The sequence below is a fragment of the Hetaerina americana genome, unplaced genomic scaffold (genome assembly GCF_022747635.1).
Source record: "Hetaerina americana unplaced genomic scaffold, ioHetAmer1.1.p SCAF_81, whole genome shotgun sequence".
Lineage (NCBI taxonomy): Eukaryota > Metazoa > Arthropoda > Insecta > Odonata > Calopterygidae > Hetaerina > Hetaerina americana.
The window spans coordinates 1,331,466-1,356,281 of NW_027287439.1; the positions used below are offsets into that span (position 1 = coordinate 1,331,466).

The 24,816-nt window shown below is 39.0% G+C and overlaps 1 protein-coding gene across 1 annotated transcript in view; it reads right to left on the bottom strand.

Moving 5' to 3' along the window:
• Positions 1 to 2,694: 2,694 nt before the first annotated feature.
• LOC139698303 (uncharacterized) overlaps positions 2,695 to 24,816 on the bottom strand; it is a gene marked incomplete at its 3' end in the record, with an annotated part of 92,686 nt that continues 70,564 nt past the window's right edge. Inside the window, exons 5-8 of the mRNA XM_071597186.1 lie at positions 20,998 to 21,114; positions 16,091 to 16,409; positions 11,596 to 11,925; positions 2,695 to 3,005 (exon numbers count right to left, since the gene is read on the bottom strand). Of these exons, the coding sequence (XP_071453287.1) occupies positions 2,695 to 3,005; positions 11,596 to 11,925; positions 16,091 to 16,409; positions 20,998 to 21,114 (1,077 nt within the window). The remainder of the gene's footprint in view (positions 3,006 to 11,595; positions 11,926 to 16,090; positions 16,410 to 20,997; positions 21,115 to 24,816) is intronic.

The window sequence follows — 24,816 nt, forward strand, 5'->3', positions numbered from 1 at the left end:
CTTGGAGCAACAAATCCCTGAACCCTCTACAACCCAGTTCCCCCTGGCATTTCTCTATGTTTACAGAAATATCTAGCCTCAAAATTTTAAGTATTAAGTGTACGTAAATCCCAGGAATAAGTTGAAACTCGAAACTCACGATTTTTAGGAAATCAGGCATGCGTTACTCATCAATGCAACCGTAATAAAAAACGATGCAGGTCATTGAAAACAGAAAACAAAGTATGGCAAAACGTAATTGTAACCAATTTGAACGGAATATGTAAAAATAACACATCAATATTTTTCAACCATTCTGATATCTTTTGTCAGAAGAGGGTAGATAGGTAACCATTATCCTCCAATTGATAATCTCCATATGCTTTCAATGGTAGTTTATAGAGAATCAGGTGAATATGAAATTATGATTCGAAAAGCACTATAATTATTCAAAAGTTATCATATGAAATTATATATCCATAGTATATTATTATAAAAAATAAAACTTTGGATTTACCCTTTACATGTAATTCAGTCTTCTGGACAGTAATTCATAAACAGTAATTCATAAACAGTAAATTAAGTTTCCTTCTCGACGGTCTGACCAAATATTAGGCTTCATAATATTTCCGCAAGCATATATTTAACGAAATAGTACGCTTCATACAAGTGTCTATTACCATCGGGCTACACTGATAACTGACCCTCAGTAAAAATGCCCGTTCAGAACGCGGCAATCTCTATCGATCTCTCTCAATCTCTAGAGAACGTCAAGAAACTTTCCTTTCTCTTTTTACTTCCCTCTCGGAAGTGGCTCGCGCTCATAAACGCAGTCGACATTCGTTACATCGATAATGTTTTCGACCGGAAGTATTGACAAGAGAAAGTCGACGCATCGAATATCGATGCAATAAAATTTTTCATTACACAATTTAAAGGGACGATATATATATCTCGAGGAAAAAAAGTTCCGCATCGATGGTGAATAGGTACGGAAAGTAAGGCGGAAAAGAGGCTCGAAGTTTCCTTTAATTCCTTTCCTCCTAGTAAATATGAATGTACTACCATTAAATTTTAGGAAAGGAGAATATAATATATATACCTTCGGCGTTAGAAAATCGAGTGAGAATACGCAAAACCTCCAGGTAAAATAATCCTATTTTATTAACATTTTAATTTCTGGTCGACTCAAAACCAGACTCGACATTACGGAAAACTTGCTAGAAAATCTACATTCAAACGCGATATTTTAAAAAAATAAGATAGGGTGATTTGGAAAGCCGGAAATATAAATCTCTGCATAATTAGCGAACAGGGCCGAGAAGTGAAAATAATTTGACGTCAGAGCTACTTAATTCAGAACGATCTCAATTATTTCTCCATTCTCTTAGGCTATGAAATTATATCGCTCTTCGTTCGGAACTTTAATTAAGAAATTCATCCTCTATCGATCGTTTGCGGAAATTTTTTTTTCATTTGGAGCAACAGATAAATGGCAGAGTTAATTCATAAATGTTAATAAAATAAAACGATTCAGTTAAGAGTAATTGTATCTTTCAGTAGACAGATTTTATTTTAAATAGTTTTCAAGGGCATATTTTTGTTTGTCCTAATTTACTTGTTTTATGTCATTAGATATTCTCTGAGGTGCACGAAACGGTTAACTATCGTATTTTATTGAACGCATCATGAGACAGGTAAGAGTCACCCAACGAGTTACCATATGCCGATTATGGCCAGTGATACTGATTCAATTTATTAGACGTATTTAATGATATATTATGAAAACCTTTTTATTGAATCAAGAATTAAATAAACTGAAAAAATGACCGCTAGATTGTTTAATGAAAAATATCAGCATTCATATTGGTATAGGACACATCTCAGAAATATTAATGCCAAAGTTCTTGAAGAGTATGTATTATCGTGCAAAAATTCTAACAGGGATATGATAAACCATTCATTATATTTACTTCGAATTCTCCATCGCATGGTAATGCACTCTAATATTTAGTGACATTGCATGGTTCTCGAATCGATCGCATCATGATCTAATTTATCGATCTTAATCTTGAGAAAGTTTGACACCATGGTAAGCAAAATATTTAGCACGAACTCACACGACATTTAGACTGTCGACAATATAACAATCACTACTCACAACATGGTTATTGTTGAACCGCGGGGTATATACACCAATGTTTGGTATAGCAATAAAAATATTATTTTGATTAATAAATTTGATCGTCTAAATTAGAAATGATTCGAATCAAAATTAAATATTGATTCAAATCTGTGGGCTATGACTTTTAAATTACTAAACTCCGTGCAAAAGTTATATCTAATATTCTTGCGGAAATATCAAGAAGCCTTTCATTCGTAATGTTGAACATAAACTACCTGTTTGACCTTCGTGAGAAAACGGATGTTTCTTTTTTTGTCGGCTTCATTTAGCCATTCGCCGACTGGGATATTTTTTTAGATTAAGCCATTCATTGAGGGGAGGGATATCTTTCAAGCGGGACCGCGCCCATTAGTAATTAATTTACCGCATGTATCCTGCGATATGTGAGTGAGCAGCGCCTGCAGCGTGTAGTCCGAGTCCGCTGCCCCGGGCGGTGCGGCGCTCGCCACGGCAGACGGCCCCGGGCAAGAGGGCGGGGGGTGCGGGAGGAGGCTGCTCTCCTCCTCCCTCTCCCCCGGCCCGCCCCCGTCCTCCTCCGTCCCCCGGCTCCCGCCCATCCCGGACCCATGCCTGCCCCTCCCCGCCGCCGACTCCCGCCACGTCAGGCTCTTCTTGCGGTGCGGGGAGGCGGCGACGGGGACGGAGGGCGGCGGGCGGGGGAAGCGGACCCCGGACGACGGCGAGGCGATGACCCCCCCGAGGCCCGCCCCCGAGCTCCCGGACACCGTCCGCCGCCTCCTGCCGCCGACTTCGCCTCCGATGCACCGGGCCCCGCGGGATAGCGCCGGAGACACCGCCAGGGGGACGCCGGCCTCGTCATCGGATCCGGAAGAGGAGCATTCTGGGAACCAAAGGGAAGCGCGTGCGGATAAATGACCCGACGCCTCCAATCCCCGCATACTATTTTACGTAATACCGGCGGCGGGTCACGGGGTCCGGAGTAATATTGGCGCGCGAGTAGCCACTATCGAGACGAAATGAACACTTCAAGCACTAATTCTTCAGCAGAATAATTTCCAGTAAAGGACATTTTCTCATCATTTTACTATTCATCGCCATGTAAATACCAGATTAAATGTATTAAGTTTAACTCTTTATTATTCATCAGAAAAAGTTTGAATTGAAGTGCTGTATGAATCCTATGAAGGTTACTTATTTATTCTTACCATTTATGTCAATTTTTTCTATAAGAGTTACTTATATTATTGATAAAGCATTGACATTTTCCAATATATTCACTCTATTACATACATGCTTTTATTCATATATTCATGCATTATTTTTTTTAATCAATATTATTATTATAGGTACGAAATCTACACATTGACCACATTTTCCAGTAGTTTCGATGAAGTTCTGGAGAATATCAGTCTGAGAGAAACATCGAAATAAAGATGAATTAAATTAACATATTTTGAATCGAAGCAGCTTTCTAAAAACAAGAATGAATAAAAAGGGGCTTTAAGGAAAGTCGAAGACCTGAAGAGTTAAAACATAAGTGCATTCATAAAGGAGTAACAACAAATTACCCCTATGGCTTGGCTGATGAAAGTACATACATGCGCATATTTTCTTCTGGGAAAAATGTATAACCTGAGGATACAGGGTAAAAAGATAATTTCGGACACCGAAAAGACAAGAATAAGGGAGACAAGAAACATTCATTAGCAAAACTAGCGGACAATACGTAAATCATTAACGCATACTTTTCAAACTGAATAATTTCATACAAAAACAAAACTTGATCTTCTACATGTATAGCTAGTATATCATAACACATTCTAAATAAATCATGATAGTTGATTTAATAGTCTATGATGCATATGGAATAACAAGAACAGTTATGAAATTTAATTTATGAACAAGTAATTTACAATATTCGTAACATGTTTACTTGATGCCTTTTGTCAAAGCATAATTCATAAATTCTTTTTAATGCAAAGCATGGACTGTTGATTTACCACACTTATATATATATATATGTGTGTGTGTGTGTGTGTGTGTGTATGTGTATATATATATATGTGTGTATATATATATATATATATATATATATATATATATATATATATATATATATATATATATCCCTAGAGCTGTGCTGGCGGGAGTAATAATTATTGCTCCTGGTAGGGTCACCCATGCCAGATAGGTCGAAGGTTAGGAGCCAGACGAAAGGTAGTCCACGCAGCGTCTGTTCCTCAGTGAGGCGGCTGCAATGGCGTCTGACCCCAGTGGGGCGGCCAGTAAGTGATGGTGTCACGTTAAAAACACTATTGAGGAAGGCAACGGGAAACCACCTCAATTATCATTCCCTAGAAAAATATGATGGACAATAGAGATAATTTGAGTCCTGGCAACCACGGGGCTCGGCCCAATCGGCCGTGTGTCGTGCCCGGCAGCGGGGGAGGCAAGGCTTCCGCGGTCGTCATCCCACGAAACCCTTGCAAGGGAAAACCAGCAGCAGCAGGACAGAAGACGCAGGAGAAGAAGACCACATTAGTTAGAATAGGAACGTGGAATGTTAGGACAATGATGAGGACAGGGAAATTGGAGAATGTTAAGCGAGAGATGGAAAGGGGAAATAAAGATATTTTAGGTCTATGCGAGGTGAGATGGAAAGATAGCGGGGATTACTGGAGTGATAAGTATAGAATAATATACAGCGGTGGGGACGAGAGCCAACGAGGGGTTGCCATAGTATTAAATGAAGAGGTAGGAAGAAGCGTAGTCAACATAGAGCAGGTAACGGATAGAATACTACTAGTGGAGATAAAAGCAGAACCGACGAACTTAGTTATTATTCAGGTATACATGCCACCGAGCAACCATAAGGAAGAAGAGGTCGATAAGATATACGATCAATTAGAGGACATGATCGCGTGTGTTCCAGCAGGGAAACATTTGATAGTGATGGGGGATATGAATGCGACGGTAGGCGAAGGAAGAGATGGTGATGAGGTGGGCGACTACGGTTTAGGCACGAGGAATGACCGCGGGGAGAGAGCAGTTGAGTTCTGCAGGAGACAGGGGTTAGTCATCACCAACACTTGGTTTAGACACCACAAAAGACGCAGGTATACATGGAAAATGCCAGGTGACTCAGGAAGATATCAGCTAGATTATATCCTGGTTAGACACAGGTTTAGGAATAGTGTGATAAATTCCCACAGCTTTCCGGGAGCGGATGCGGACTCAGACCACAATTTAGTTGTTATGAAATGTAGCGTACGTTTCAAAAAGATAAGGCAGGGGCGGCGAGTTAGAAAATGGAATGTAGAAGCATTAAATGGGTTGAAAAGGAAGGAATACAAACAGGCGGTAGAGAAAATAATGGAGGATGGTAAAGGGCTTATTACTATCGAAGAAAAATGGGAAATGATCAAAAAAGGGTTGTCTAAAGCCGCAAAAGACACTATTGGAACCATTAACGCTAAAAGGACTAGGAAACCATGGATCACGGATGAGATGATTACAAAGATGGATGAGCGGCGAAAATGGAAGAATATAAATACAGAATTAGGCAAAATGAAGTACAAAGAATTGAACAATAAATTGAGGCGGGCAACAAATAAGGCAAAAGACGCATGGTGGAAGACGCAGTGCGAGGATATGGAAAGTCTCCAGAGGAAGGGCGAAATCGGTGCGCTGTACAGCAAAGTTAAATCGTTATCGGGAAGTAAGAAAGGAAGAGCTATGCTAATAGTTAGAGATAAGGCGGGTAAGGTAATAGTTGACGCAGGAAAGATCCAAGAGAGATGGAAGGAGTATATAGAAGAACTGTATAGTAAAGAACTCAGACCAAAACAGTTAGACATTGAAAAAGAAAATGACGTAGAGGAAGACAGCTTAGGTCCAGGCATACTAGACAATGAGATAGAAAGGGCATTAAGGGAGATGAAACTAAATAAGGCCGTGGGGGTAGATAACATTCCCGTGGAACTTTTAAAATGTTTAGGAAAATGTGGGAGGAAGAGGCTATATGGGCTTATCCGTAGCATTTATGAGGAGGGAATCTGGCCGGAAGACTTTGTGAGAGCAGTTTTAGTTCCGATTCCGAAAAAGGTAAAGGCCACGTCATGTGAGGACTATAGGACAATTAGTTTGATATCCCACGCAGCTAAAGTTGTTCTCAGGATCATAAACAAACGGATAGAGAGTAGGGCAAATGATTACTTAGGGGATGATCAGTTTGGGTTTAGGAAGGGGAGAGGTACGCGTGATGCCATTGCAGTAATGAGATTATTAATCGAGAGGAATATAGAACACAACCAGGAGGTATTTGCCTGTTTCGTAGATTTCGAAAAAGCGTTTGATAGAGTGAATTGGGAAAAACTAATGGGTATATTGCAGAAAATAGGAATAGATTGGAGGGAAAGGAGGCTAATCCGCAACCTGTACATGTCTCAGACTGCTCAGGTGCGGGTGGGAAACGGGGAGTCAGGATGGGAAGTGTTAGGAAGGGGTGTAAGGCAGGGTTGCCCATTATCACCGTTGCTGTTCAACCTGTATGCAGAGGAAATGATCAAAGAGGCATGGGAAGAACTAGAGGTAGGAATGAAAGTGGGCGGGGAATTCGTAAAATCAGTTAGGTTTGCTGATGACCAAGCTTTAGTTTGTCAGTCAGCCAAGGGGCTGCAAGCATTGCTGAGTGAATTGGAAATTCAGTGCGACAGGTATGGGATGAGAATCAACATTAATAAAACAAAGGTTATGCGATTTTCTAGAAAGAAAAAGGGCAAGCTTAACATTAAAATAGGAGGGCAGAAACTAGAGCAGGTAGAACAGTTTACGTATCTCGGTAGTGTTTTGGACCAACACGGTCAAAGTAGTAGGGACGTAAGGAGAAGAATTGCGCTAGGCAAAGAGGCTTTCACGAGGAGGAGGGAGTTGATGACGGGGACTTTGAGTAAGGATGTTAAGAAAAGACTCGTAAAAACTTTGATTTGGAGCGTAGCTATGTACGGCGCGGAAACGTGGTCATTGAAGCAGGAGGATAGACGTAGACTGGAGGCTTTTGAAATGTGGGTGTGGAGAAGAATGGAGAAGGTGAAATGGACAGAGAAGAAAACAAATGAGGAAGTACTTGGTATGGTGGGCGAAGAGAGGGGTTTGTTGGGAGCAATCCTATGGAGGCAGGAAAAGTGGATGAAGGGGGTGTTGACCGGCAGTGGGATATTGAAGACTGTGATAGAGGGTAGAATGTTGGGCAAAAGAGGAAAGGGAAGGAACAGGATAGGGATGTTGGACGGGATGAAGGGAGGAAGAAAGTACTCAGAGATGAAGAGGGACCTGGTGTAGAGTAGAATTTAGGGTTGTGTTTTGTTAGTAGTCACAAAATATTTGTTTGGTAGTTGTGTCCATCGAAAAACCTACCTTAACCGGTAGATTACCTTAAAAAAAAAAATATATATATATATAAAGATATGATTTTAGAAGGCATTAGAGAATCAAATGTCAAGTACGTTGTTTGCATTTATTTTTACGTGGTCATTGTTCGTACCCATATCGTACATTTTTTTATGTTTATGTGGAGTTATAGTACCTATGCCACGTAATTATAAATATTCCACTTCTATAATTCACATTTATAGTAATAAGAATAAGGGGCGTTTCTGATTATTTAGCAGAAATCGATTAGTATTGAATGAGAAGTCCATATAAAATGTGTTCGTGTTAACTGGCCGACATCTGACGGTTCAAGGTCAAGTGCTAAGAGATGTGGGTTAAAACATCACTGACATGTTCGGGATAACCAATCCTTTTGCATCAATAATAAACAGACCAATTAAACCTACTGACCAGACCTGGTAGACACGATAGCCGCTTATGAAGTGACACAAGTTTTAACGACATATACGAAATTAATTTATTTGATGGCTACTTAATGGTTTTAAATTATTTGAAATATTTGAAAAATTGAATATCACCTTTTAATGTTATCATTCTACCGGCCAAATTCAAGGTGAGCGTTAGGTAATCGAGCGTGTAATGGCGGTGATAATGTAACTAAGTAAAATGAAATAAGGGAGAAATGACGTCTATCACATTCAAGGAAAGTTGATACGTTAGGCTCGAATACAGAAATAAACTACGAAACTATTAGTAGTATAAGAAAAATACTTCTGCCACAGTTTTTTCATAAAATAAATTAAGATAAAACTACCGCACCGACGCTAGCCGACGCGAGAAAGACTTCATTTTACGAAGACTCCAAAAACTCCAGTTCAAAATTATTAATGAAATCGTCCCTTAAAAGTCTAAAATTTTCACAAAATTATTTCGTGCGCTTCTGTTAAAGTTCCAGTGTTTCTTGCTACTCCCGGCTGCTAAAAAAAACACCTAATGGCATATGTAACCCATTTATCGGTGTTCCATATGCAATTTGCGCTGCCAATAACCTCCGCGGGGCGCTTCCACGTTCTCACATAATTGCATCTTCAGAGTATCGGTGGAACAGCTAGTCGATTTTCTAGATTGATGGGCTGCCTTCGTAGGGAAGACACTTGTTCACCGGTCCTGGAAATTTCTACTCTCCCGTCGAACGCTAGGGCAAGGGACGGAGAGAGGGAGACGCTCTCATTTTCGTGAAGTGTGATCCCGCTAACTTCTCCCCCTCATGGTTCAGTGAACTCGAGGTCCTGCAAGGTGTTCTGGGGATAGCAACTTTTCCTGGAAGTCATTTATCATAGTAGGTACACAATTTCACTGTCTCGGCGAGCGCTGATTATGATTAAAAGCCGATGCAGATTTAAAGGTCAAATCATCACGGAAGTACAGAATACGCGTACATTATGGCAAAACGGAAATGAGAAGTCAATCCGATTTTGAAGAATATCCACGTTTTATAATAAGGCTCCGTATGACGAACGCAGTCCCAATATAATCTTTAACGGAAGCGGCAAGACGCACTTTACAACTATACACGCTTGCAAAAGCTGGTTGCATTATGGCTGGCGTCTATGCTTCTCCAAGTTTCTTATGACGACCAAAGAATAGAGCAATTTCTGATTTTCCATGTTTTTTTCTATTTCTTTCAAAAGCCTGGTAAAAATGATCGCCATTATCCAGCGATTTTGGAATCTTGCGCTTTTATAAGAAGCTTATTCGGCTCATGGACAACTTGTATCTTCACATTATTTTCAGGGTTGATTTGTGCATATGAGTTATCGCGTCCTATGCAAACATACGTCCTATACGTCCTATGGCGGTAAACAAAAGGATGCCAACGTTTCCGCCATAAATTTTACTGGCATAATGAATCAATGCTGTGTTAGATGCGGGGAATGGCAGATTTACTCGGTGGTCGCATGACTTCGATGCCTCATTGGTGGATCAATGCAGAGTATGAAAAGCGTTTCGGGAACGAAATGGCATGCGATCAACTCGGAATGTGTTATCTTACGTAAATGATGATGACAGTGGGTTTCCACTTTCGTCGTAGACCAGAGGAATTGGAGCGCAGCCATCTGTCTTGAACAAAAGCTCTGCAAAGATAGATCCCTTTGTTAAATTTCTGCTGCTTTCCTGATGATTTTTCCCGAGAGAAACTTCGACCCGTTCGACACATCCAATTCTAATGGCTACTTAAAGATGTTTCCACTCAAACTGCCTAATTAATTTTCACTCAAATGTCACTTGAATACATTATCCAACGGGGCCCATCCAACAATACGATAAAGCCACGCAGGCAAATGGATTGAATTGCTACTTTTCAATTTTTGAATGAGTGTTTGAAAAGCCTTGTACATACGCCACTATGGGTTTAGGTTTGCATAAATATGTTGATTTTTCATGTTGGTTTGTTCTCTTTTACAGGTGGATACCAAATACACCCCGCCACACGCCTTTGCTACGGCTTGCGGAGTATTATGTTGATGTAGAAAGCCACGCTGCATACTAGTTCACGACTTGTCACAAGACAACGCGCATGAAGTCGTAACTTTCTCAGATCAAACACTGAATTAGCAAATGACTGGAGAATCATTCTAAGATTCCTCAGATAAGTAACAAAATTCTCATTAAATTAAAGTTATAGAACGAACATTTTTTCATTGATCATGAAATTCGATTTCTAAAAATGAAAACTAACTTGCTTCATATTTTAAAAAATCCTGCAAATTAGTGAATTATTTTAAGGCTAAGAAAATCTTCATCGAATTTATAATGAAATTCCCTGATTAAATAAACAATACCAACATTTAACTATGCAAGGAGCGGTTTTATATTAAAAGTCAGAAATATTTGGCTGGTATTCGTGCCTCTATCTTATTTATTATATTTCAATGTTAAAGCTTCAAATTCGTTTTTGAGCATCTGATTGTGTGGGCGTATAATATAAATTTCCAAGTTAAATTTATGACTGATATAATATTATTTCCAGATGATAATAATTAATTAGTATCCTTTTTTGCACACCTCCGCAATTTCTGGGGAACAATATAGGGAAACGTCAGAAAGTTCCGGTAAATGAGAGATCACTTAAGAGAAATGGTGGAATGATAAGTGTTCCTTGAGACAAAGTATTAATTACAAGTAATTCTTCGCCCTAAAAGGAGTTATTTTTACAAAGTTAACTTTTCCATACCTACACCAGCGATGTAGATCATTCTACAACTATGATGTTACTTCAAATAAAAATAAAGTACTCTTCCTTTAAAAAAACTAATTTTAAACAAAATAGAGAGCAGAGAAATAAAGACATACTTAGGAACTAATAAACAAAGCAATCCAGAGTAAAATACACTAACAGAGGGGTTTTTTAAAAATTGCATAAAGTGAATGAAAATCAAGTGCTACAATACTCTCGAAATCTTAAATGTGCACTTTTAAAATTAATTTCCCTTAAATATTTGCGACTTTTGCACTATTCCACGAAATGCATAAACATTTTTTCATTCTCTCTCTCAAGGCGAATTGAAAGTTTGATTAGAGAGAAAACTTAATTATGTAGAAAATGAAAATTTTCTAATTCACTTCACTTACCTCGTCTTTCCCCCACTAGTTTACAACTGAAATCACCTTATAATATTCCCTCGCAAATATCTCTAATTTAAATTGCATGTCTAACTTAAATTTCGTCACAATTGAAGACGGTGAACGATAAAATAAATACGAAGATATAAATGTGTTAAAGAAAAATAGGTGAACAGCAATATCTAGTGCTTGTATTCAATAAAAGAATAGTGGATATTGCAGATAATTGTGAAATTTCTAATCACCGTTTCTCAATTTAAACCCACTTCAATGAAATGGCATTTTCCGATTTTAAATCAAGTATAGCACGGGTACATACCCATATGGGTTGGGTAATTATGCGTTCAAAATATCACAGAACTATACAAGTACATGTATATACGTAAATATGTTTAAGGCAACAGAGGAGGGAGCAACTAGGAAACCAAAATTTAAATGAGCACGAAAGCCGTTACCTTCTTCATCATCCTCTCCGTCCCCCTCGTGTCCGTCACCACTCTGGCGGTAGTGGCGGCTGCCGCTGCCATGGGGGGCCGAGTGTGGCCTCGGGGAGTGGGGCATGGGTTTGGCGGGAGTGGCTGGGGTGGCAACGGCCGAGGCAGGTCCTGCGCTGCTCGCCACGCTGAAGGTGCGTTCATGCTCGTCCGTGATGCGGATCTTCGGCGGTTGGTGAGCCGCCGTGGCCAGGAGGGCCCTCGGCAGGAGGGCGAGCGAGGAGGCTAGCGATGAGGCCCCGCCCGCGACGCCCACACCCAGCGGCGCCAGGAGGGCCAACTGCATTATGCCTAGAAGCAAGAGAGAGGGGACGAAAGGGTTCAGGTAAGTACGAAAAACTCATATTTGCAAGGAATCGAAAAAGCTTCATAAAACCTTATGCGAGAATTAAATCACGTGGAGGAAATTTCCCCATTACAAGAACAAGGGTGAGGGTTAAAAGAAAAAGGCCATTTACTCTGAAAAACGACTCGCTTGAAGTAATTAGATTACTTTTGTTTAATTTCGACAAAATTGTTCATTTCCAAAATTATGAAAATAAATCAAAAGGATGTGATATTGATGGGACGTGAATGAATTACGAATATATTGTAGTACTTGCAAGTTCCAGGATTTTATTCTCTGCAGATCCCCTTACACGTAAACCGTAATCTTAAACGAAATGCTCACAAACAGGAGTATTCATTCATCAACTAAGAAACGTCTGTCTAGGATGTGCAAGTCGAGTGCGATATTCGTGCGCATGAACTCCATCCTGGCATTCATAATAATAAAAAATGACATAGAAACCCAGAAAATTGCAGTTTGCGCTTCGTTTCTCCATAAAATGTGATTAAATATTTAACAACTTGAAGACTCCTTTCCACTAAGAACCTGAAAATGATGAGGAATATTAAAAGTTGAATTATCGCTGCATTACTAGCGAAAGTATGATACTACTCCATCTGATCACCAGTCATCGCGAGACAGAGTTCTTCATATTTCCGTGGGGATCGTGGGTTTGCTACTTGGATTGGGAACTCATATTTTTCATTTTTTAAAGAGCGATTCCTCTAATTAATAATATTTACAAATTTAGCTACTTCATTTTCGTTCATTTTTAAAAGTCTTAGTAATTATAATTATTAATAGTAATATTATATTATTATACCAAGTAATAATAGTATTATTACATCAATTCTAATAAAAACAATAATATCAATTTCTAGAATTTATAAGGTAGGCGAAAAAAATTTGCATTCAAAATTCCCTCGTACCATTTTGCGGGCAATGAGTTAAGGAGATAAAATTAGTTAACTTTAAAAAATGGGGTATGAAACCGTTCTCTTTAAATACCGGCCGTAACTCCACATTATAAAGGATGCAGAGAGAGCGAGGGGGGGGGGTGAACTTACGGGGTTCAATATTCCCTGTCATTCACCCTCTATCAATTTTCCGTGCCTACAATTATCTACCCAAATTGAGAGTAGAAAAACAAAATAATCGCTTAAGTGATTCTAAGTAATGTACGTCAGGCACTTCAACAAGGTAAATTGTCAAATTTGAAATATATTTTTGGTTCTTGGTTTTTTTTTTGCAGAAGAGCAAGTCAAATTCACAAGCATGCAGCCTCTAAGATAGCTTATCTGATTTCCTTTCCCTTTTAGAATGAAATCGAAATACTTCAACTAAAAGACTTTCACCTTTATGATAAACAAACCTTAAGCTCGCCTTATATAAGCAAAATCAAAGGAAAAACCATTTATCCATCAGTTAATTACAGCCAACCAATTAATGTCACGAGGTGACAAGGACAAAGACCTTGGCCATCCCAAAAGACCTGGAAGTTACGTACCCTTTTACGGGATGAAATTAGACTTAATGGAGACATTTTCATGGCTGAACTTTGGATTCCATTTTGGCAGTACGGAGGAAGTGACAGTAAAAATGTCAATTTTTCTTTACTTAACATTCTTCCGTGTAAATTTATTCAGTAGGAGAAGTACACTCTACACTTAACGCTCATATAGGAAGAACAGTAAGAAGATAAATCACGCATGAAACTTGTCAAGGTATGATGTTTATAAATGTGTTTCATAAATAATAATTTTCATGCTATTTGTACTCTCCATTTGGTAGTGAAGCTTTTTTAATTGGAAGATACCTTAACAAAAGGTCAAATACAACGGTATTGTCTCCATCTTCTTTATGTTTACGATGATGCTGATCATAAAAGTCAGATGTGCTCCTGTCGAAATATGAAAAATGAAGTTGACTGAATACTACACTCTAGCGCTTCCTACGTCATTTCTAGCAAATGGAAACGGCTTCTCAACATTAAAAATGCCTTATGAAATTTGCTCCTATAGCCATTTCTCCTGCTTCATTCGTCATGCTAAGGAAAAGGTAAGAGCAGGTAGCACTGACGTAAGTGGACGCCAGTAATTTAAGCTGGCTCTTTCCATTGATGAGCGAAGCAAGCATCAGATAAAGAACATCGTCCTTTCAAATTACGGGCAAGCCACATTTGTGAACAGCAGGGAGAGAGGAGAGGCTATCGACAGAATGTTTCGCCGTGCACAGATGATATGACGACAGGGTGCTTAATTTAACCCCAGATGAGATGACAAGGTCAAGTTAAAATATTCACCCTAATGGAAATAAGTCATTACAATAATTTAGGACCTGATCACCAACATTTTTCCCCCAGTTGTGGTGAATTTAAGTAGGTATTACATCAAAACATTAACTAACTAAGAGTAGGTCAGTACTTTGTTTTAAGTCATAGCCAAATATTGTGCTTTTGTGGCTTGCATTGCATAATCGAAGACGACCTATCATTGATAGAAACATATTGGATTGGTGAGACCGATAAGTATGTTACACATCGAAAGTTTCAATTTTTCCGCCCAAAACGAAAGAATTTGAATATTCCACGATATCTCACCTTAAAACGTTCCCCCTTGTGAAGATTTTTATTTCAATCGTATTATTTTCAAAGATTGCTAACAAAAGATAGACTAAAAATACGTTATTTTTAGGGTCCCCCTCAGTTTGCGCTCACGGTTCAAGCGTGGAAGGTCATTAATTTGTATTTAAATGTTACAAAACGCGAAGGAGAGCCGGAGCAAGTGCAATGCCACGTCAGAGGTAATAAATTTTAGCCCGTTGGGAAAGAAAAAAAATTGAGGTTCCGAGGGCGACAAGGGGTAACGCTTTTTAATGGTGAGGGAAAGGAATAAAGAGGCTAAAATGGTCAGAAGTGGCGTGTATGATATAAAATATAGGACCATCATTACAACATCAGTTATCATATGAGACTACGTTCACTTTTTCCTTTTCAGGAAAAATAGTCGCAGCTGCTCTGAAAATTGATCAGTTATTAATTTTACGCTTAAAAAAGAAAAATATATGACATTCAAAACAAATATTAACAAGACTCAACGGATTCAGTGCATTATCTCAATTTTTATTTTAGTTGAACACTGAAAGCGTTTAAGACTTTTTTAGGATGATAAGGAATTGATGTTTAGCTTATATACATGTATGTATATGCTAAAACGTAATTTCTGAATTTTATCAGTCCACCCGGAATTATTTCGATTAATTAGAACTCAAGAGTAAATGCATCGACCCTGTGCAAATACGGCAAGGTTTTACTTTTTTAGGAATCCTCTCTGTAAAGTTAGAGTAAGGTTTTGGATGGTCCCTGAAAACTGAATCACATACTCGTGGAGCTGGGGCATTGAATTGGGACTATTCCTTCGCCAACCCCTCCCTGCGTTCACCCACTGTCTACCAACAAAATTTCTACCATCGTCTTCACCACTGTTCTAACATTATCCCGTCCATCTCATCCTTCAACACTTTATTACCTCCCACTACCTCCAACTCTTGTCTTCTTACTTCAAATGCGTGCTACCAACCTCTTTTTTGAAAAAATTTTTTCATTTCCCTATTTTTCCCGACTTTTTATTCCACTTTTCTTCGTATTCACAACTCAAAAGCCTTCAATTATTCATCTTTATGAGTGAAAATACAGATTCATATTTATTGATGAGTACACATTTCCTCCTAAGTGGCTGATGCACTAACAACGCCCGCAACACTCATTTGCGGGGTATTTTGCAGATAACTAATACGCCCATTTTCGTCAAATATCGTATGCTACTCAAATCAAATTTAGACATTATAAATTAATTATTAAAATATATCATTAGAAACTGGCGACGTTGTTTGCTGAAGCAAATATACCGCGTCTCCCGGAGTCACTCCTAGAAGCAGCTTAGCCGTCATAACACGCGGGGGTATTCTTTATTCGACAGGTATCATGCTTTAATTAAAATCTGGAATACGAATAGCCATTTTTAACACCTTTTTATTCCACGACACAACTAATGAGTCTGAAATGCATTACGTTAAAACTAGTCGCATTCAGCCGGATGGGTGAATCCTATGAAAGGAAGAAAGGCGGACCTTTGTGCCCCGCCTCCGGCTCGGCGACACTCGCGAAATCCTCCCCCGGGAGCAGTATCGAGGGCCCGTGGTGGTGCGCACCGGCGGAAGAAAGGGGCGGGGGCGAGAGGGGTCCGCCACCTCTGCCCTCGCTCTCCGACGGTAGCAGCCGCCCCCCGCAGCCGCCCCCGCTGCTGCTCGCGCCGCTGCTGCTGCCGGCCCTCCGAGGCATGTGGCCGTGCCGCAGCAGCTGCATGACCTTGTAGCCGCCGTAGAGGAAGGTGGCCGAGAGGAAGAGGCCCCAGATGAGGAACACAATCTGCACTACTATTTTTCCCATCTGAGAGAGAGAGAAGGAGATAACCTTTTTCAAAAGTACGCACCCCTTTCCTTCCGTCAGCAAACAGCCAGTCCAAGCGCATTGCTCTGGCTATGAATGGGCCGAAGCAATTTCAGAGAAACATCGCCCTCAGGTTCTACAGAATTTCAGGAGAAAAATGCGACACGGAGATTAAGTGACAACTGCGACAAAAGTAATATACTGGATAGGAAGGGTAGTACATTTCACTGTGGCAAGAGGAATTATTTGGCTTTAGACATGCGTAGAAAAATTCATAATTAGGGTGGAAATACTACAACTAAAGGGGTAAATGGAAAGTGTACAGGGTAGAGGTAGAGTCTAAAGGTTGCAGGACGTGACGAGAGGTCTTTGCAAGTATGAGAGTGATGGGATGGAGATGAAAGGTGAACAAGATAAACGAGAAGAAGCATATCGTGTAAACAAGCTAAGGTTCATCCGAATACTTTAATGTGTGGAAAAATAAAAGAAACAATATATTTAATCTTAAACAACTCTAAAATGTTGCATTAAAAATGCAATAGATTATTTACTCGCATCAATGTGAGGGACGCTAATGAGATCTTAAAGCCAGATCGCGTGATTAGAATCTTTCTTAAGCTGCCTCCTCCTGGTGATAACTTCTTTGCCCAATGCAATTCTTTCAAATTGATCATCCCCCGAGTAATCATTTTATCTAATCGCTTTCATAAATTCTCCACCGATTTTCAATACTATCGCCAGTTCTTCCCATGCCACGTTTACCATTACGTCCTGATATACAATGAAAATTACGGGTGAAAACGGTGTCCCTGTCTTAATCCACTTCCTAACACTGCTCATCCCGACTCTCCATCCCCAAATCGCACCTGAGCCGTCTTACAGGTTGCGGATTGGTCTCCTATTCCTCCAATCTATTCCTATGTCCTGCAATTGATTCATTATTTTTTCCCAATTAACTCTATCAAACGCCTTCTCGAACTCTAGGAAACAAACATCCTGATTATAATCCGTTACTTTCTATTTTTGATCTCATTACTGCTCTAGCATCACGTGTACCTCTCCCCTCCAAAAATCCAAACTTATCATCCCCCAAGTTTGCCCTCCTCTCTATCCTCTTATTGATGATAGTAAATACCAATTTTGCTGCGCGCAAAATCAAATTTACTGTTCCATAGTCGTTGCTTAGAGCTGCCTTTCCCTTTTCACAGAATTTGAACTAACACTGATCCGGGGAAATCTCCCGGCCGAATTCCTCTCTCGTAAATACAACGAATAAGTCCATGAAAACTCTTTCTTCCACGTTTTCCTAATATCTTAGTAATTGCGTGGTAATGTTATCCACACGGTCTAATTTGATTTCAATTCCATTGAGGACATTTCGATCTCGCGACCAAGTATGCCTGTCAACTAAGCTACTTTTTCTATGTCTAGACATGCTGGCCTACTGGCCGGGCCTAATACCTTCATGATATCCTTTGAAAGAAGAAAGTGCGAAGTTGAGTAAACAGGTTAGAGAGCACTCACTCTTACACTTATCCTTTTTAAATTACCAGTTATTTCAATTCAATTGTTGTTTCCTAGCGAATGGTTCACCAGAAAGATATATTTCCAAAGTGCATGTCCATTTGAACTGAAAATTCCTAAATTATTTCCCCATGCTACACAACATAGATCCAACATTACCAAAAATATACAAGTACAATTTTGAGCCATCTATTGAAGTCTTACCGTTTTCAACCTGACTACACCCGGCATAAAAATATTTTAGTTTACAGCTCTTGCATTCCTTTTTTCCTATTGCTATTAGAAAATCGATCAACCCATGGTCATTCCTGTATCTCACATAAAATTCCTTAATCAAAGTATTTCTAGATTTTTGTGGGTTTCTTTGGAATTGTAACAGAAGTAAGACTAGTGTCCACGATTTTCTTCATTCCTATGAATTACGAAGAAGGGTTTTACGTTTCCGGTGTTAATACGGTAGTTGTTCTATGTTAGTAGAGATGTCCTCACCGCTAAAACCAAATCCCTTGATCATTTACGGTGATGTAATAAAAACAAATACCTAAAAGTCAACCAGGAACAGATTTAATGAACACATTGTCAGATTTAATTAAATTTGTAGCATGTAATAATCCTAATTAATCTTCGTCGAAGAGTCTGGATTTATTCAAAATGCCTGGCTCTTATAAAATAACTAAGGATTATATTTGGGCTAACTTTGAGCCACCAATTCCACTATTGACTGCATGTTTATGGCATAATTAATGAAATTTGAATGAAGTTTTAATTCATACGAGTCCATATAAAATGAAATAGAGGCGCAAGACAGAATATAAGGTATAATATAAGATTTTCAAACAATAAATAAATTTTAGAAGGGTAAAGGAATGTATTATAAACATCCATCCATCGGAAAACCTTTTAACTACGACCATAAAATATCTTAAAATGATGGGTTTGAAATTAGTTTTACTTTATGCAAACTACTCAGAGAATTAATATAATTTTACAGTAGATTAATTTTAGAACTAGTATTTTAATCTTTATAACATATTATTTCTAAATTTTGATCAAGATTAACGTTTTAAAAAATAATAGCCGACCTAACTATTAAGTTTGGATAACCAAAACATGTATGAGAATCAATTTCATTTATATTTGGTATTGCGCGAGAAAATAATGCGATGGGAAACTTGAATACTGGCTAATTTATACTTTTATTTGCTATCATTAACTTATGGTTAAAAAGAATACGCCGCAGTAGAAATAGCGTACATTATGACGATTCTTTTGCAACTTATGGTGATCAGAAAATTAGCGATTGACACTCCACAACCAAATAAAAAAAATCATAAAATTAATAAATCATAATATTAAGGCTCGATTTTAAGAGACTAAGATTTTTTCAATTTCGGGGGAAATTGATAAAAATTGACTCGCTGATATCAGCGATGAGTGGGGAAAGACAATGAGAAATCACTTCAAGTAATGCTAAGTCCTATTGGTAGTGATTCATAAGAGAATCAATATTATTAGCCGGCGCAATATACCTGTGATCTATGTAGATGATTATCTTTCGCCCATAACCCATTGCAATATTTCACTAAACCCTAGATTTATTTATGCACATATCAGTAGTGGTGTTATTTGATAAACCCCTTGACTTGATTGCAAACCTGAGTTATCATATTGCCGGTGATGCGTGCTATAATTGCACGATAAAGCCATTTTCCTCTTCAAAGATATTTTTCTGTCAAGAAGAGGATACTCACGTTTAAGGAAGTCTGCCTGATGAATTTTTGATTTAATTTTTAAAACTAACTAGTGACTAGAGTCCTGAGTTTATATCTCAACCAAAGAAAGAAACCTTAAGAAAATTACGGCGTCGCAAAATGAAAATTTTCTCAGTATTATTTTTTCGAACGCATTCTTTCCGAGAATTAATTTTTTCTTTTCGGATGGGTAATAGAAATTACTTGTCAAGTGTTCTTATATTCGGGAAATGGTTGAAACTGCAGACAGAAATTCTTCATATTTTTACACCGAATCTCAAACTTCTACTGATTGAAATTTGTTCTATGGAAGTACCTTATAAGTTCATATTATTTCTTACGAAGAAAGTGAAAGAGGCAACGGTGTTTTGCTAAAAGATTCATTCTTCTTCCGGGATTTCGTCATGTAGGTTGACTTCGCAGACAGCAGTTTCATCACCAGCCCTTGAGGTGCCTTCAGATTTAGATGGAGATATGAAAACACCTCCAGAATAGAGAATAAAACCATGTTTCCAGAGACAGAAGAAAAGAAAAAGAATTCTTCAAATAAAGAGCAATGTTAAACAGAAGAGAAATCGAGACATGAGAGAATTAACCTTCGCAGGGAGAATATAGCTCTCAATCCCTACAATTTTCAAAATGAAAACTTCAAGTATTGTGTGGAAAACAAGAAATTGAATGGCACATTGTGACGCATACAGTGGCATCCAAGGCTAACAATATTTTACCACTTCTACAAGTTACGTGTTCATATGATAAAAGGAGATATACGTACGGAGAATATTACTAAGACGAATCACCTTGATGTGCTCCATCCATTTCTTTCACAAAAAATCGAATCCCTCTTGATAACCGACGTGTGTCGCTACCTGTGGCTCATATTTTGGATTCGATCGTGGATCCCTATTTAAAAAGCTCTGTTGTTATTTTTTCCACCGAAGCCAACACGCACTGTTGGGCGGCGTTAATAGGATGCTCGTAAAAGATTGATGGTCACCCACTCTCCCGCAAGAGGGATGGGGAGGTTATGGTTCGAAGAAAACAAAAATAGTGAGAGGGCGGTCGCAAGGGGTCTGTCAGAGAGGATTAAAAGGGGGAAGGGGGGAAAAAAGGTCAAACGGATGGGATAATATGGAGACACGCGGGCGTAAGAGAGGAGAGAGAGATAGCGTGGACGACACGCGCCAATACGCCCACAAAAAAACAGCGTGCTCATGCATCCAAACACACACACACGTAAACGTGACTACAGAGGCGAAAACACGAACGTGTACAGAGAGAGAGAGAGAGAGAGAGAGTGAGAGGGTACTCACCGCGAGCTGGTCGTGAAAGGTTGCCGCCACGTCGGTGGTGATGAGGCACGTGAAGTGGGCCGTGATGACGAGTGACAGGCACGACTTGCGCCGGAGTTTCTCAGGCCCCAGGTTGAGCTGTGAATATTTTAGGTGCTTATTGTAAATATAGGTGGTAGTTATTAAGGGAGGCGATCGACAGATAGGGGTCATTTTCGCCTTTGGGTAGTTTGGTTAGAGGTAGTATTTTAAGGGAAAGAGGGGAGAAAGCTGGAGAGAGACTCAAATGTAGGCATTAACCTACTCTTGACGAAATACTCCAAGAGGTCACCCAGTTTTAGTTCCCATCTGATGGATAGTGTACGCCACTTATAATGTCCACCAAACGGCACCTTACTAAGGATCGGGATACCAATGAAATATCCTTACACAGTAGGAATTGGGACCCGAACCTTTTGGGTTACATTAGCCAACGCACCATCCCGATCTCCGGGTGCTTGCTGTTAAGTCCGCTCGGCACTATCAGGTTTCTCTTGCCGAGAGAAAAGGATAAAGGGTTAACTTTGGTTAATGTTTTTAAAAGGGACTTGGGGATTCAACAGTTATCCTAAGTTCATTGCGACAACCTCGTCTGAACATAATGAATTCTACGTCTCGTGTCTTTGTATTATATGCCCAGTGTAACTGGTTGGATGAAAATAATGAGGATATTGCTTGTTGGAAGAACCCTAGCACTGGTGGGCCAATCTAAACTGTTGAAGTCCGCTCTTTGGCAACTAGGAAAAATATCGCGCGTAGAATGGAAAGAAACAGCGGGAAACCTTTCAGGTTTCCAGTGGTACACACTAAGTTTTATCAAAAATAAAATGGTGTCATTGGGTTCAAAGATTTCATTTAATCTAAAGCTTAGCAAAAGCTTTGATTTTTCTTCGTGTCAAGGTTACTTTATCTGTAAAAAAAATTTCTCAAAGCATTTATTATATCTAGTGAAGTTTTTTTTTAATTTCACCTCTAGATCATATCACTTGTTATGAGAGCAAATAAGAGTAATTTCGTTTTTATTCTAAGTATCTATAACCGCCAATTCCTACTAGCTATTTTCGTTAATAGTACGAGATCATTCATACATTCGGGCGAAAAGTTTTAATTGACGCTGCTCTCTTTGTATTTCAATCAAAAAGCAATGTTTGGAAGCGCATCATAAAAATATCTTAAATTTTATTAGTGCAACAAGAATCAGCATGAAAGTTTATGAAATAACAATGAATTTTAATCTCGCTAACAGAATATATTCTACAATACTTTATCGTCAAAATTTTCCTCTAACGCAGTACTCAAACTAAATAAGTGACTAGTCAACTGTGTCGCAAATTCTTCGGTGAATATTTTATTTTACAGCTCGATCGAGCGTCAAAAACGTTTCGTTACTAATCCTACAGAGCAGTTTACGAAATTATCCTATCAACGGTAGAATCCAAGTTCTCTAAATTTTAACAATGGATTTTTGGGATTAAAATACAGGAAGGGCGACAATGTTTCCTTTTTCACCAAAATTCATGTAACAAATTTGTTTTTGAAATAAATATTTGTTTTTAATTAAAAAAAATACACCAAAGCTCTGTGTCAGTTTGGGAGACCATCGAAAAAAATCCGTGAATGCATTTTTGGTCCATTCCAAATCATGTGATTTGGAATCGACCAAACGAATTAATGCTTGCTATGTGACGCTGATACCTTTGTGTTTCCAAAGCGCATTGCTGCTAATACCGCGAATAAGCCTTAGAGAAAAAAGGTTTTAAATCTCTGCAGGATGCAATAAAGGGGGATACTTGACTAAGGCTGCCGGATTTTTGAATTACATTAATTCCTTAAACGAGAAACACTGCTAGGACCATGTCTGCTATGAGCGAGACGCCATGTGACCATAGGTTTAATCCAGTGGACTCCAAACCAGCAGAAACCGAGGGAGAGGGAAACGGAATGCAATCTTATCCATGAAAATTTCCGAGCGAGGAATTAAGAGTTAAACCTCGACATCACCATGCTGTCAACACGCGGGAAGTCATATCTCTCCCTCTCCCGCTCGATCACCGCCAAAGAGCATTTCCGACAGTGAGCCGTAAATCCTCTTTCAAAAAACAATATTCTCCCGTGATTCCAAACAGTTTTTCAATAGCTGGAGCAAAAATCAATTTTCTCGATCCATAATTTGAAGCGTCAACCGTTTTAGTCGCGATCTTCAGCAACTATTCGTTTCCTTGGCCCGACACGAATTCAATCGACAGCAAAAGCAATAAAAAAAGGGGACTATTGCAATTCATTCACTAAGGGGGAATCAAAACAGAGAATTTTTTATAGCCTAATGACATACTAATTACTTCCAAAATGGAAGTAAATCAAGTTTTGGAAGTGATATGAAACAGATATCCCGTTTTCGTTAAATTCTTATTTTAAAATATTTCATTCAAGATTTAACCAAGTACTCTATTTTTACTGCTATAGTTTATTTTCATCATCATTCTAACATTAATTCAAATCAAAATCTCATCGCAATAAAATTACACTGCTGTGGTATTTAAGCAGGTTGTAATTTTTACCAAAATATAATATGGAGCTTATTCGAAAATACATTTCGCAGGACCCACAAGTATGGACGAATTTGAAATAAAATTTTTTTTGTCCATCAGAAAATTTTTATTTCTTCAATGGATAAAATTCATAAACTTAAAATAATTTAAAAAAATACCATCTCAAAACAATTGAGATGGCACCATTTTTTCTCGTTTATCAAGGCTGGTCACATACAAGGTGTGACTAAAAAAAGACCGGACTGATTTTATTCTGCGCAAACCGTTCAACGGATAGAAACGAGACACAGTGCACCATCTAACCATACATCTGACGACTAAAACGAGAGGTGTTGTGCTTGTTTACGTCGAGTCCTAACTCAGCAGCAATAAGTGTCTTAACCTGTTCGTCGCCGCGTGCAACGGCAGCAATGACGGAGCTAGAGGAACAGCGATTGTGCGAGAAATTTTGTTTCAAACTTGGCAAAAGTGCTACGGAGACATTTGGAATGATCCAGCAAGCCTTTTTTAATGAAGCTATTAGTCGCAGCCAGTGTTTTGAACCTCGACAGATGAAGATTTGCGAACGGGGTGGCCTTCCACTTCGACGGACCCCAACCACGTCAAGTTGGTGAACGATTTGGTGCAAGCAAATCGCCGTTTAACTGTGAGGGAGATAGCCGAGGAGGTGAACATTAGTTTTGGATCTTGTCAGACAATTTTGGGCATGACGCGCGTCGCATCAAAATTTGTCCCGCGGGTGCTGACTGATGAACAGAGACAAAAACGTGTGGACATTTATCAGGAACTGCTGGACCGAGCCAATCCCGACCCAGGGTTTCTTAAAACCTTCTTTTTGTTTCCAAAGTTAAAATCAATCTTGAAAGGGCGCCGATGTGACTCTATTGCGGAAATTAAAACTAATTGTACGGCGGACCTGAAGAGGATCCCTAAGGCGGCTTACCAGGCAGGGTTCGAGAGCTGGAAGAAACGGTGGCAAAGGTGGGTCGTCAACCAAGGCATGCACTTTGAGGGCGACAAGTTCGATTAAGCTGTATCCGTCGAAATAAACAAGTCATAAAATCAATCCAGTCTTTTTTTGATCACAAGTGAAGTCGAAACTACGGTAACCTGGGATAAAAACTTACTGATTCTTCTTTACTCTCTCCATTGATTATATTACTGGCCACATAAATTAGCCACTCGCAGGGCTTTAGAGTCAAAGGACGATTAAATTCTTGAATAAATAGTTTCCACCGCTTTCCATTGAGGT